We start from the raw sequence: 16002 nt of genomic DNA on the forward strand, positions 1-16002 counted from the left end.
TTGAATTAAGCGCTGGTTGAATATCCCGCAATCTTCACATCTGCAGAACTGTCCATTCTCCATGAAAGTGTTTATGGAGATATTTGGCAACTTTCCAGGATGCAGATTAAACTCAAGAATTTTCATCTTACCTTAAATACAATGTGGTTGTTGGGAGAGTTTCTTTTGATTTTTATTATTTTGAAAAAGCCTTGCAGCTACTTTGAAAAGCAGCCTGATGCTCTGGGTGTATCCCTGGCACAAAATGTCCCTGGAAACAAATGCTACACAATGGATGAATGGCTCCCCCAACCCGCCCCCCAAGAAAGATGTTACATACAGTATTATTTCCATGGGGCATTCCATCCCAGTAATACAAGCAGAACAGCTGGCAAAGCTTTGTGTTGTTAGAAAAAGAAAACCTTGACATCTTGTTTTTAAGGCAATTTGACGAATTTTGAAATTCACCTGCACCTGAACATCAATCCAATCTTCAAGGATCACTTTTGCCCCAACCCCCAAAATTTACAAAAACCAAAGGCCAAATACTTTGACTCAGTACCAATTAGAATGGCATACACATCCAACTTACTATTTCAAACTTGCTGCAATTATTCATAGTTAATGCTCTTAATATTTCACGGGAACAGCTAAAGCAGGGAGGAAGAGGCAAAAATGGAATAAGGGCCTTTCTAGACTCTAATCTCATTGCATAGCAATGTACAATTATGATTATTCAGTTGTCATAAGGTATCCAGACATTTCCCAAGGCAGAGCAAGAGAAGACTAACAATGTTGCATTAGCAATGAATCTGTACGATTTTGTTGCCGGGGAAAAGAAATTCCCTCCCCACACAAGCACACACCCACACCTCACCACCTTGCGACACGACTTGACTCCCAAATCCATTTGATGGGGACAGACTCTTCACTATACTAGCACTGGTCTAATAAAGCATGAAGAAGAAGAAGAAAAACCTAGATGGTTTTGTTAATTTTTTTTGGAGAGAGACCCCTATGATACAGCAATCTTTAAACTGTTCATTGGGAGGGCAATTCAAGCCCCTCTCAAAAAAGAACTGCCATTTACAAAGGGGAAACTAAAACAATTTCAGCTAGCCTAGATATTTGTGGCTAAACCATATTCAGAGGCAAAAGACATGGGCGAGGATAAGTTCTTACAGTAGAAAGTGTAGAACGTGGCTGTCCAGGACTTACATTGCACCTAAGCAAGGACACATTAAACAACCCTGGGTAAGTATCTCTCTGCCTCAGGACATCAGTGTAGAATATCAGTGCCTCATCTCGGAATTTACAAACAGAAAACACATTATATTTGCATGCGAGAAATGTAGAGACACAAAGGTCGGTCCTCTGAAATCACATGAAATGTCTGTCACAAGAAGGCCACTCAAACACAGGCTGTCTTACCTGTTGCAGCATAATTGCTTGCTGCTGCTGCAGCAGAGCTTGGAGCTGAGGAGGAGACAGGATTTGTTGCATCTGCTGTGGGGTGATCATCTGAGGAGACATCATGGCCACAGACACTGGAACCTGCAGAAACAAAGGACGGTGGATGATGGCATATGCTATACCCAAATGAAAGGGTGTAGGTAGGAGAACAGGGAAAGAAGGTACAGCTACATTGGTTCTTCCTGGCATGTGGGCAAGAGCAAGATGCTTGTTACACTTACAAGTACTGCCAGGCCGTCTGGCTCCCGGCACATCCCCTCTCAAAACTTCACAAGGACACAACCTTAGAGTTGAGATAAACTGGTCTGTCCAATCCTACAACTTTTACCCATGACAGACCAAACACAGTGAGGCAAGTCCAGGGCAAAAGCTGATCTTAAGACCACAAAGATAAATAAATCATTTGTCAGACACCCTAATTCTGTTGCTTCACTTTCTACAGGTTATTTAACACAGTACAAAATATTGTAGAACTTGAACTAGTTTTGAACTTGAGGTTAGACTGAAACAAACACAGACACCTTGAGCACTGATGGCTCCATAATACCACTTCTTTGCCTTTGGAAAAAGCTATTGCTTGTAGATGATGATGGTGATATGATTTACTTCACTTCTATGCTCACACTCTAGATCAAGGGAAGTAATAGTGCCACTGTATTCTGCTCTGGTCAGACCTCACCTGGAGTACTGTGTCCAGTTCTGGGCACCACAGTTCAAGAAGGACACTGACAAACTGGAACGTGTCCAGAGGAGGGCAACCAAAATGGTCAAAGGCCTGGAAACGATGCCTTATGAGGAACGGCTAAGGGAGCAGGGCATGTTTAGCCTGGAGAAGAGGAGGTTAAGGGGTGATATGAAAGCCATGTTCAAATATATAAAAGGATGTCACATAGAGGAGGGAGAAAGGTTGTTTTCTGCTGCTCCAGAGAAGCGGACACGGAGCAATGGATTCAAACTACAAGAAAGAAGATTCCACCTAAATATTAGGAAGAACTTCATGACAGTAAGAGCTGTTCGACAGTGGAATTTGCTGCCAAGGAGTGTGGTGGAGTCTCCTTCTTTGGAGGTCTTTAAACAGAGGCTTGACAACCATATGTCAGGAGTGCTCTGATGGTGTTTCCTGCTTGGCAGGGGATTGGACTCGATGGCCCTTGTGGTCTCTTCCAACTCTATGATTCTTCTATGATTCTATGCCCCTTAATGGGATGCGGGTGGCTGTGTGGGTTAAACCACAGAGCCTAGGGCTTGCTGATCAAAAGGTCAGCGGTTCGAATCCCCGCGACGGGGTGAGCTCCCATTGCTCGGTCCCTGCTCCTGCCAACCTAGCAGTTCGAAAGCATGTCAAAGTGTAAGTAGATAAATAGGTACCGCTCTGGCGGGAAGGTAAATGGTGTTTCCATGCGCTGCTCTGGTTCGCCAGAAGCAGCTTAGTCATGCTGGCCACATGACCCGGAAGCTGTACGCCGGCTCCCTCGGCCAATAAAGCGAGATGAGCGCCGCAACCCCAGAGTCGGCCACAACTGGACCTAATGGTCAGGGGTCCTTTACCTTTTTTTATGCCCCTTAATATATTTAAAGTATCTCTAAGAAGTGTACAGAAAAGCAACAGCAGACAACTTAAACAAAAGTATTACAAAAATACACAGTTACATATAAAAATGTTACATTGATACAAAGGTCTCACCCAGGGTCCAAACAAACTCTCAGCTCACCCACAAAAGTCTCACAACGAGAAGAGCTTCTGAAAGGTTATTATTGCTGTAGTATGCACTGCTATGAAAGAACCTTTCCCCTGTCACTACTTTTTTGAACCCCTCTTGGAAGGGAAACTTGAAGAAGGAACTCAAATGTTGATCATAAGGAATGTAGGTGCTTGGGGAAATTAGGAGGGTGCTTTGGGGATTAGGGAGATTAGGGTTATCAATTTATTTCTGGAAAAAGTCAGGCCAAGTTGAGCAGAGGAGAAGTTTGCCCAACACACACACCACTTTACTGGCATGGCCTTCCCAGCATCACCTTAAATCACTAGTTTTGAAGAACAGAAGTTCTGTGAGGATGTTGAGGGTCATAATGATTCTCAGCATTCTTTACACAACAAAGGCTCTAATCCAGGGGTAGGCAACCTAAGGCCCATGGGCCAGGTGTGGTCCAATCACCTGAATGTGTCCTTTTATTTAAAATGCATCTCTGGGTTATTTGTGGAGCATAGGAATTCGTTCATTTCTTTTTCTTCAAAATGTAGTCCGGCCCCCCACATGGTCTGAGGGACGGTGGACTGGTCCACGGCTGACAAAGGTTGCTAACCCCTGCTCTAATCTCAGGAGTTTTTCTGGGTTCAAAAATTTACATTTGTATGGCCTTAATGCAGCTGCTTACACAATTCAATGTAACTCCTGGAGATATTCCAAAGCAGGCATGTCCAAAGTCCATTTGGGGGGCCTAATGTGGCCCGCCGGTCGGTTTAATCCGGCCCATGTGGCAGTTTATTTCCTGGGGTAAAAACCCTCAACAAAAAGGATTTAAAGGTACACATTTTAACTCAAGGCTGAAAATGGAAACCAAAAGTCAGAAGAACTCTGGTGAAAGTGGCCTGCTCTCTGCAAACCACTATTAAGAGATCCAAAAACCACTATTCTAGGTATTTTCTCCTAGCTCAGAAAAAAATCGGTGTAGAATCAGGTTGATAAATATGAGTGGTGTCAAATTGTTATTTAAAGCATTTGTATTTGGCCTTTTCACATTTGCTCAAGGCATCTCACAACGTATTTAATACAGAAGTACAATGAAAACCAAATCTAACCAAAAATAATCAGCATAATTTTTTTCCTCCTTACACTCCAGCCTACAACACAATTCTTACTTCTACATTCAATGACTTTAAATAACTGTTTCTTTTTACCCCATATAACTTCACCTGTGAGATAAGTAGGCTGTGAATGGTTACATATAGGTCGTGGTGGTCCAACTTTCATACCAAGTGGGCCGCGAGAGTACTTTGGCACAGAAAACACAGGCCGTACTTGAAGAGTGGGGAGCAGAAGGCCAAAATCGGACACACACACCCAGCCCTCACACTGTCTTCTCAAAGCTAGCTAAGCAAGGCAGCAGGCTTTGGGGAGGAGGGTGTGAGGCTCCTAGAGCCCTCCCAGCTCCTTCCCAAAGCTGGGAAGGCCCTAACTAGGCTTGGGGAAGAAGGCTGGACTCTAGGACCCTGTCAGAGCCATCACACCTCCTTCCTCAAGGCCAGCACTTTGCTTAACCAGCTTTGGGAAGGCATCTGTAGGGGGAAGGTGTCAAAGGTTGCTGAGGGGTGCCAAAAGAGGCCCTCAGGGGCACCAGAAGAGGCTTTAAGTGGCCCTTGGGTTGCACTTTGGACCATCCCTGATATAAGTCAATAAAAACAGCTTGAATTGGGTTTGGAGACTCACTGGCAGCCACTGTAATTGCCTCAGAACCAAATGCAGGAACTCTTCCCTGCCTACACTCACCTGCAGCTAGGCTAAAGCATTCCACACTAGTTACAGCTTTCAAACAGCCTGAAAGGACAGGCCTATATAGACCAAACATAGTCTTTGTTATTATCTGAAGTAACAAAGGCATAGATAATGGTTCTCACCATCTGGAAACAAGTACAGCCAGTGTATTATAGACGTAGTAGTACTGACTGACCCAGGAACGCACCAGCCTACATTCCTGCTCTAAGAGTCCTACAGCACAACAGGAAAACCTGTTACTCCAATTCCCATCAGCATCACTTTTAGTCTTACCCCGATTAAGCCTCAGTTCATTAATTAAGCCTCATCCATCTAACCACAACCTTCACACACTAGCTATGGAAAGAGGCAGCAATTTCTAGCTTCATAGGTAACAAAATATAAAAGCTGGGTGCCATCCATATACTGCTTATTCCCAATCCCTAAAACTCATGGTACTTCTTTGCTGCAGGTTCCTCTATTTTCAGTTCAATGCTTTAGTGTTGGACAAGAATGGAAAGAAAATAATATGGACATAGGAGTTTTGCATGGCATTCCCTCATAGAATGAACTGATGGCAGCTATCCTATAATTTCTTTCGTCTACCATGTGACTAGGTTTTAATTCGGTGGGGGCAGAGATAAGGTGACAAATTAGTGTGCTCTTGTTAGGAAGAGAGAATAAATGTAGTGAGCAAGTTATTCCACCTTCCTTCTAAGACTACTTTGCTTATCATACCTCCATACATACAAGGAAAGTAGTAGTGGAAATAAGTCCATCTAGGCGGGAATTGATTGACTGGTTTAATAATCGCATGGTCATGGGGTCACAATTGGATCACTCCACACACCTCTGGCTTGAAGTGAGAGTGGAAGAAGACCAGGAAAGATGCAAGAGCCTACAGAGAAATCAATGGGGGTGAAGTGTGTTTAAGGTGCAGATTGTGCAGATGTGGAAAGTATGGAAAGAGAGGCTCATGAAGGGTGTATTAAAGAGATGAGCTCTACTTGAATAACTGTCAGTACATATTGATGTTCCTGGAGAAGGGTTAACAAGTGCACATGAACACCAGTCTCCAAGCTACCTATCCCTTAGGGATTCAGTGCACCTTTTTGAATAATGTGGCATATTAAATATTATTGCTATAATAGCAATAGTGGCAGCAGCAGTAATAAGAACAATAACCACACCTTATTCTCAGAGTGAAGGTTGCTTCAACTGTCATGCAATTCCTGCATGCAAAACCTTTGGTGTAAGGTAAAACACAAAAAATCTGAACACAGACGCACACACACACTGTGATCAACTGTATGTTCATGCAGTGACATTTGCATCAGAAGCAGGAAATCAACTGGACAAGCACTGGGAAGATGGCAAAGGTGTTAGAAGAACACTGAAGTAGTAAGGGACTTTTAAATAAGCTATTCCATTCATCCGGCTTCACTGCAAAGAGCATTTGAAGAATACCCACATTTTCTCAGCACCACAGATGAAGAACTCCGTCATGTAAAAAGTGACAATAGAGTGACTTTCAGAACCAACTGACAAAATTTACAGGCTGGACTATTATAATACACAATTTTCCTAGGAATGAAATTCCTGCATGGAGGGCTCTCTGGAGCAGGCATTCCACTCTCACTAGCATAAAAGTTTTTCGAGCTAAATAAAGTTTCCTGGGTCTTTTCTATCTGCAAAAGGCCTGCAGATTCTCTATTACCGGGAATATTCTTCATAGAGTAGTGGTTCCCTGACCACCAGCACCCCACATGGCACAACTGAAAATTGCTGAAGGTCTTGGAGGACCACTTAATGATTTTTCTGCTGTTGTTCCAATTCTTGCACTAGATGCTGTATTGTATTTTTATTGCTTGTTTTATTTATTATATATTGCATTCTATTGTATTCAATGGAATTCATATGGTTATACAATAAAAGAAGTAAAAGAAGCAATTAAAAATCAATATTTTTAATTTGATGGAAATGCTGTCTGCTGTCTTCAACCATAAACCCACAAACAAGCTGCAGACCATCTGAATGAAGCTCACAGACCACTGGTGGTCTATGGACCATAGTTTTGGAACCCCTGTCTTGGAGAATAAAGGCACTATTTGGAGTTAATGCTCCAAGTATTGAATTGTATACAAAGGGAAGAGATGGTTCCTGGAAGGTGGAAGATGATGAAGGACTCACTAGACCTAGGCTATGTGGGGAGTAATTGAAATGATATGACACTCACACACAGAGACACACACCTTGTCAGATCATGTCCTGCTCCACGAGCCTTCACTTTGTGAAGAATGACTATTGGTTTCCAAGACCAGGACCTTTATCCCAGTTGCCACTGAAACTAAGGAACGACCTCCCAGCTGAAGTTAGAGGATGTTCCTCCTTTTGTCTTCAGTAAGAGAGGAAAGATACATCTGCTTTGTAAACCACTCTGAGCAAAGGAAAAGGGGCATCTAAATCACTTTAATCAAATTAATCAGGGAATGCAAATGATTGCTCCATTTCATCCATGCCTTTCTCTTAAGTAGAGAAAATAAACTTTCCAGTTAGGATTAGCACTCTATTGCACTGTTGTGAAAGAACAAAGAATGTCCGGAAATAGCTCAAATTTGGGGTGCATTCAAAACATCTGTTCCAGCCCCTCCAGAATATACACAAGATACAGCTAATGCAATCTGAAACTCTCATCCCTCTTGTGTCCCTTGTCAGGGATGCACTCTTCCCTCCATCCCAGTTTGAAATCGAACAATTCAATGAAGATACTGCAGTGAATAGTCTTCACCCTTCCACTGGACCACTCAGGATGGAAAAGGCTGCAGTTTGTCACATGAAGCAGATCAAACTCACCATCAACCTGGCAAGTGTGACAACCTGGAGGGCAATCTTACCTTTAGTTTTACAAGGAGTTTAATACCTCACTCAGAAGGAGGAACCTGAGCAGAGGGAATTCTACCAGGGAATTTCTCCCCCCTTCTGTCCTGTTGGTTCAAGCATTCAGGAGCTTGCTGACCTTTGGGGCAGGTTGCAAGTCTTATCTGTTTACTCAGGTTGCTGGCTTGAGGGAGGTGCCCAAATTTTCATTTGTTATTCCAGAAGTCACTTTGAGTCAACTTACAAAGTTAATTATTAACTGCTGTGGGCTTGCTCCAAAACTGCTAAAGAGGCACCATTAACCAGAATCAGTCCATGAAGCAAAGCTGCAAGACCCTTGGTCCTCCCTAACAAAATCCAGACTGTCTAACCTTCTTCACGCTGGACAGAGATTCTAGTCCATCAATATAGCACAGTTAGTTGCAAAGTTCTTCCAACATTCACCTGAAAGAATCTTGTGCAAAACCTAATATAATACTGGCAGCACAACATGGAAAAGCCATTGGTGAGGCATTCCACTAAATTATAGTGGAGTAGTTAATATAAAGCCTTGTTATCATAGCAAAACCATGGCCTCTGCAACCTGTATTTCACTGATGTACATTGCTACTAGTATTTTGTGCTTTGTCTAACCAACGGAATGGGTGTTCCAACATGCAAGTAGCAATGAAAATCAACATAGAAACTCAGGCAGCAGTACCAGGAGAATGAGAAAGAATGGAGTTGATGCCCACTCACTAGGAGACAAGCATCACGCTAATTTCCCTTTGCTGTTCATCAGCCTGCAATGTGCTCTGAATGAGAGCCTGTAATTAATTGCTCATCTGCATCCCCCATCTGAACTCCCTTCCCCACCAACCCCCACCACTACACCGTGCATCCAGCTTGATACACGTTGGCTGGCATTTTCAAAATCGGAGGCATTCTAATTACCGGAGAGTTATAACACCTTCCATTTCGCGCCCGTCGGACTGACACCCTGTCAAGAGCAAAGAGACTTGCCAGAGGTTTTGACAACACTAATTGCCCCTATAATCTAAAAACACAAAGGAGAGGCGATTAGTCGTGAGGGCCGCAGCTCTCGATCCGACATGAGGTTTTCACAACGTTACAAGAAAACAAAAGCAGTGCCTTTTAGAGTGTGATGGCTGCTAACAAAGCAGAATTATATTTTCATACAAACCTTTGTCTACATCAAATCGCTTTCCCCTTTCTCTTAAAATGCTAAGCTGACACAGAGAATGGTGGGGGCTCCTTAGGAAGAGGGGCAGGAAAGAAGATAAAAGATACATGAGCAATGGTTCTTACAAGATGGGAGTATTCTTAGGACTCAAGAGGCCTCCAGATTTCTTGTTTCCTGGTTTAAGATGAGATGGTGAAAAAAGTAGCCCCATCATTTCCGGGGCTGGGTTCTACCATCTTATCATCTACCTCCCTCAAGATCTTCTACCCAATATTATAAGAATTGTCAACACAGTAGCTGCATCTCATTACAGAAAACATTTGCCCTAATCAAATGCTGAAAAGTGGTTTAATATATCAGCCCTGCAAAGTTATAAGCTAAACACATGTACTCTGCTTATTGACACAAGCAATGATGCAAAACTCCGTCCAGCGCTAACAGGAAATTACCATTGTTAAAAATGAGGTTTCAAATCATAATGCTTCCTCGTTGTATCTCCTCTCTTAGTGTACACCTATTGTCTGGAGATTTAAACAAGACAGACTGACTGTTCAACAAGTTTATAGCTCATCTTGTGCAACAGCAGCACCATTCCTGACAACACAGTTTATGTGTTTGTATTCAAGATGTTTATTAGACCTGGGGGTGGGGACAAGAAAGCATGCTAAGATCCTGATAATGGAAACAATCCAGAATTTAAAATCTGTTGAAGCAACCCCCCAATACTAACACAGACCAATAGGCTCCATAACTTTAGATAGCCATAACTGCCCTATCCAGCTATTTTGCTTTTCCCTTCTAGCTTGAGCAGTGTGAACAAAGATAAATAAGTTACCTATAGGCTAAGAGCAGGGGCTTCAATTAAGGGGCAAAAGGCTTCAGTCCATTTCTTGGTGACTCCAAAATCAACTTTTCCATCAAAATGGAAGCTAAGCCTGCTCACCCTAAATATCTTTAGTAGCAACACCTTAAGCTACAGCATGCAGGATGGCATATCTGAAGATAATGGAAGCGTGAGAGGCCTATTTTAATGGCTCACACAGCCACAGTAATGTGACAGCAATTTTGACATGATCTGAACATACAACATGAAAGCTTGAATTTGTTTCTACTGTTAAACACATGGATTCTTTCAATATACCATATCAGACTCTGGGAGGATGACAAAGCTCCCAAAGCATTAGGCCATCTGGGCAGAAGATACTTTAATTTGGGGCATAAGCTTTCAAATATTTAATAGGAATCATACAATCAACAAACATTATAGGAAACTCATGTTAAAAGGAAAGATCAACCACTTTAGCATCAACCAGTTAGTTCAGGACTTTGCACACTGCAAGCTCAACAAGAAAGAAATATTAAAATAATGTTCTGGTGCAAATGAAAGTTGAACTAGTACAGAAACTTCCACTAACTCCTTGTCCCAAGCCTGCTTTTTTACTTTCGTAAGAACTGTAGACTCTTCTCCATTCTCTGAATATTAGCACTCCCAACAACAGAAGCATTGTGTCTGTAGACAGAGAGGCTGAATTTCTCTCTCCAAGAATGGCTTGTGGGTGTGCGTGTGTCATAGCTGGCATCTGGCAGACAGTGAGCTAAGGCAGGCAGTGACTCACTTGTTGGCCAGTTGCCATTCCACAAAACTGCTTACTAACAGCGCTGGCTTCCTAACAAAGCTTTGACAATGCATCTGAATAGAGATGCTTTTCCAGGATGCCTTACTTAAATGGAATCCCACCATACCAGAGTTAGGAGTGAAAGGCAAAAGGATCGCCCGTGTGTGGTGGAAAGTGCGTTTCCTGATGGAAACTCACCACATTCAGTGACGTTAGTTGTGATTTCAAAATAGATAAGTAAAAAGCAGAACTTGGCAGAACAGATTCTTAAGATAAGACTGCGGTACCAAAGAAGCAATATGGCAAGAAGGAACCAACCCTGGAGGGAATGTGCCATCTAAATCAGGGTAAGAGTCATTAATGAAGCATAACACAAGACTTCAGCTGAAGGCTGTGTTAGATGAAATCTCCTATTGCTTGAAGCTGGATAAAGTATCCCAAGAGGCAAAGAGGTTACAGTATTCTTCAAGGTAGAAGGCAATTCCTTACCTAGTGTATCAATTTGTCTTTGAGGAACAGAGGGAGAAAGGATCACATGACTGAATGAGCATGACTGGAATACCGAACGCTACTGCTCATATTTTGGTTTGATGCAATGTTTGAAATCTTGTTTTGCTGTGTAAAACAACAGGTAAATATTCTGTGCCAATGTAAAACAACAGCTATTATGTGGAGATATCTGGATAGAGCAAGTGAGCTGCCACAGATACAAAGAAACCAGGTGTAGTCAGAAGAGCAAGTTCAGGGATGGTACTGCTCACACACAGCTAAAACTTGTTTCATACACCTACCTGGAGTTGCCATGTGGTGCCCATTGCTACAATGACACTGAAGTCTTCCCCAGTGCCTGCAAAGCCTCTGACATGGCAAAATAATGTGAGTTCAAAGCACGGTTCCTCCTAATTTTTACTAGGGTTTCCCTCAAAACGAGGACCCATGCTTTGGATCAATGTTTGTGTAGTGCTGGCAAGTACCAGATCTGTGATACTGTGCAGCTTACCAATGTAAGATTTAATTATACGGTGATTTTTTTTTTGAGGGGGGGAGAAACCCCCAAGGAAAATGACACAAATTCAAGAGGATCACTTAATTTTACTGGATCTGATTTTTAGCCAGACCTCATGGAAAAGCAAATAATGGGCAGTAGTCAATATTTGCACAATGGGAAATCTAAAGGTTGGAAGAACCCTTAGATTTTGGGGGGAGGGGAGACTGGCCCATTACACAAAGAAAAACCTTGCACTGACAAAACATTCTGTTGAATACAACCCAATGCATGTTTGTGTTTGTGTGCACATGCACTCTGTCTATTGGGGGGGCGGGGAAAGGTGACCTGGAGGAGAGAAGCAGCCAGACAAATTGGTGCCCATGCAATTATCTCAAGAACCTAAATATGTCCCCTGGCCCCAAAAGGCTGGTGACCCCCTCTAATAAAATGTGGTAATGGGTACATACCAATCCACCCTCCACACATGTACGGATTTTGGACTGATTTTCTAAACCTGCATAAAGTTAACAAGCAATCTAGTACCAGTCCTATTCATAATTTATTCCACTGGCCTACCCTGGGATCTGCCTACAGCTTCAGGTCCAACATTACACCTACACAGTTGTACAGAACCCGATTATAAACTTCTGTAATTTGAAGCAAGATGCATAAAATATTATTAACAATTCTTGGGAAAGAACTTTCCTCAAGGAAATGGGTTCAGATGAAACCAAATGTTATCACTCCAAATAGAGTATGATATACAGTGGGACCTCGGGTTAAGTACTTAATTCGTTCCGGAGGTCCGTTCTTAACCTGAAACTGTTCTTAACCTGAAGCACCACTTTAGCTAATGGGGCCTCCTGCTGCTACCACGCCGCCAGAGCACAATTTCTGTTCTCATCCTGAAGCAAAGTTCTTAACCTGAAGCACTATTTCTGGGTTAGCGGAGTCTGTAACCTGAAGCGTATGTAACCTGAAGTGCATGTAACCCGAGGTACCACTGTACACATGTATGTTATGTCTCTTGCAACCCACAGAGCTCTAAGATTCAATGAAAAGGGATGAAGAGAACACTTAAGAATGTACATTAACATTCCTTGATGGTAAACCAACTAGGAACAAGGTCATGTCTGATGCTTTATTTACCCTAACGGCCTTCTAAGGTTGCATCTGCCTTTGCTGATCTCCGACCTAAGGCTGGTGTAGGTCAGGCTGTGCATCAGACCTGTACCAAGTTTTCCTATCATCCTGGTACAAGCGACTCCTATCCTACGTGCAGGGGCACTTTAGACTGAGGACAGTGCTGCCACACAGTATCTGCTCAAAACGAGCTCAAATTTTCTTGAAATCAATCACATAAAGCAAGAGCAAGTAGTGGTGAAATGCTCAAGCGGGACAGAGGCTTGGTTCACATGTCACATTAATGTTCAATGGCGCGTGCTGCTCAAAAGACAACACTTCACTCCTCCCAGCTACTTTCTTCAATGTGCCGCGGAAGCAACAAACCAGAGGCTGGCTAGCTTTCATGTGTGAACCAGGGGCTCATGGTTTGTTTCCCTCTTGACAAACCATGATTGTAAGCCAATGAGACTTTTTCACCCGCATGTTGCTTGTTCATTTTAAACCAGTGTAATTTAAACTATGGCTTAAAGTGATGTGCAAACCAGTTCAGAGTGTAGCGCACAGGAACAAAATTCTGTCAGGAAGAGTGCAAGAGAACTAACTGCAGTAAGACCAAGTGGGGGGAAATCAGCTACACAGCAGACACACAGGCAGCTCTTTTTCCTCGAGTGAGGCAATGCAGAGGGGCCAGTATTGATCTGTCTTCATTACCCATTTCACTCAAGTTCAAATCAGCAAAATACACTTTTCCACACCAGTGCCCTCTCTGCCACAGCAGACAAAAGAAAAGCAATTTCCTGCAGTTTGCTCCAAACTTGCTACTCCTTCCATGTACCACCCCCCCCCCGCTTCTGCTACAAAAACATGTCTTCAGATTTCCTCCACAATCTTCCTTCAGAAATGGACGGTCTTGAGGAGAACGGCAAAAGAGAATCTAATGTTGCTTTCTAATCACCAGATTGTTTCAATAGGCATGATCTTGTTGCAAAATTAGTCTCTGATACAGAATCTAGAAGATCTCTGAAATCCAAAACCATTCCAACTATATACCTTCTGAAAAGTATTTAGTCCATAAGGTTGGAAATAAAACGTGGTCCAGCATAGAGCAAATGCAGCATAGTGGTTAGAGTGCCAGACTAACACTGCATTGATCCATGTTCAAATTCCCAGTCATGTGACTTACTTGGTGACATTTAGGCCAATCACATTCTCTTAGTTTAATCTATGTAACAGTACTGTTGTGAGGATAATATAGGGCAGGGAGAGTGGGGAGAAGAGAGAGGAAAATCCTTGCAAGACACCCCAATCTCTTTGGAGGAAAGGCGGGAATGAAATGTAATACAGTGGAACTTTGTGTTACGGGTGGGATCCATTCCGGAGGCCCATCCGTAACATGGAATTGATGCAAGCTGAAGCGCCGCGTCTGTGCATGGGCGATTTAGCGCTTCTGCGCGAGCGGCGAAACCGGAAGTAACCTGTTCCGGTACTTCCGGGTTGCCGCGGGACGCAACACGAAAACACGTAACCTGAAGCGGACGCAACATGAGGTATGACAGTAAGTAAGAAAATATATAAACAAACGAATAGAAAGTGGCAGCATAGTTACAGGGCTATAGCACTCAAAATTAAATCCTAACACAGAAGAAACTTATGTGTGTGAGGAAAAGCAGCTGAGGAAACCACCACTTAAATAATCAATACTGGCAATTTCACACCTATGTATTATGTTGCAGGAAGCTTACTAGGAACCTGGGGCCAATTTAGCATTTCACTGCAAACATACAGCACAATATTATTACAGTACTATTATTATTACAATTAATTACCTGCCCTTCACCCTAAGGTCCCTGGGCAGGTACAAGGATTATAACCCAACGTTATTATTAAAACACAATTATTACACAATATTAAATAGAGTTTAAAACAACATAAAATTATAGAAATAAGGTGGGTCCAAAAATATACATCTCAAGTGTCAAAAGCCAGGGTAAATAGTCTTCAGCATTTGCTGAAGGTGCCAAAAGCACCTCTGTGGGGAGCCCCACAACTTAGGGGCTGCCACAGAGGATGCCCTCTCCCAGACTGCCACCGTCCAATATCTGAGGGCGCTGAACATTCAAAAGGGCCCCCTCTGGCACCAACTATATATGGTAGGTGATGTAAGAAGGAAGTGGCTGACCTGGCATCACACAGTGAGCTTCATGAATGACTATTCTTTCTTCTAAATAAAGTAGAAATAATGGGTGATAAAGGCACCATTAGATCACCTAGGTTAAATCAGAATACGTATTGTGGTAAGACTCGAGATAGCTAAAATCTAATTGTGTCATGTCAGCTGGAGTAACACTATCTTCAAAACGCCTCTTCAGATCCACACTAATTTTGGATCTTTGTATATAACCTGTTGAAAGCCCAGCTGAAAAGTGACATTCACTTACAAATACAGAGACTATTGCTACCAGGGCTGATCAAGAATGAAAGGTCTTTCAATAACTTGAATGGCCAAGTTATTAAACCTATCATTACCTCCACACTAAGTTTCTAACGACAAACAGCAGTTTACCTTCTTGAAATCAAATAAGTGTTCCTCTCCTGGACGGAATGTGATATTAAAAAAGAATTTAATTACAAAAAAGGAATCAAAGGAATTTTGTTTTAAGTCATCTGATGTCACACATGCTTGGCTCTAGAACTAAGAATCACAGATTACTTCACAATGGAACCAAGAATCAATAAGATGGTGGCAGCTTTTAAACTGTTACCCTAAATTACAGCCAAAGTGATCAGGCTTAGTTCTAGCACTTCATCAGGAAAACTAGAAGTTCTCTTTGAACATTTCAATATACAGTGGTACCTCTGGTAACGTACTTAATTCATTCTGGAGGCCCGTTCTTAACCTGAAACTGTTCTTAACCTGAAGCACCACTTTAGCTAATGGGGCCTCCTGCTGCCGCCGCACCACCGGAGCATGATTTCTGTTCTCATCCTGAAGCAAAGTTCTTAACCTGAGGTACTATTTCTGGGTTAGCGGAGTCTGTAACCTGAAGCGTATGTAACCTGAAGCTTCTGTAACCTGAGGTACCACTGTATCTTTATACTAGGGTGGAATTTTCAGGAGTGACTATTGATCTGAACCTATGACTGTAGTTACCCAATTGGAAATAGCAGAGAGAGAGAGAGAGAGAGAGAGAGAGAGAGAGAGAGAGAATGGGAAAACCATCAAGAAAGCAGTTAGGACAGGGCTGAAAATATAATGTCATATAGAAGAAAGGCTCATGACTTCTCCAC

General features: G+C 42.6%; 1 protein-coding gene across 12 annotated transcripts in view; it reads right to left on the minus strand.

The window, feature by feature from the left end:
- Nucleotides 1-16002, minus strand: part of FOXP4 (forkhead box P4) — a 153420-nt gene that overhangs the window by 59852 nt on the left and 77566 nt on the right. For 9 of the 12 annotated variants that reach the window (XM_083445733.1, XM_083445730.1, XM_083445729.1 and 6 more), the window contains one exon: nt 1411-1533. In XM_083445733.1, coding sequence (XP_083301859.1) covers nt 1411-1533 — 123 coding nt within the window. Of the gene's footprint in view, nt 1-1410; nt 1534-3136; nt 3457-7819; nt 7928-15277; nt 15409-16002 lie in introns of those variants that run through there. The other 3 variants (XM_083445727.1, XM_083445728.1, XM_083445726.1) reach the window with 3 other exon arrangements.

The sequence above is a fragment of the Podarcis tiliguerta genome, assembly GCF_965153285.1.
Source record: "Podarcis tiliguerta genome assembly, chromosome: 6".
Taxonomy (NCBI): domain Eukaryota; kingdom Metazoa; phylum Chordata; class Lepidosauria; order Squamata; family Lacertidae; genus Podarcis; species Podarcis tiliguerta.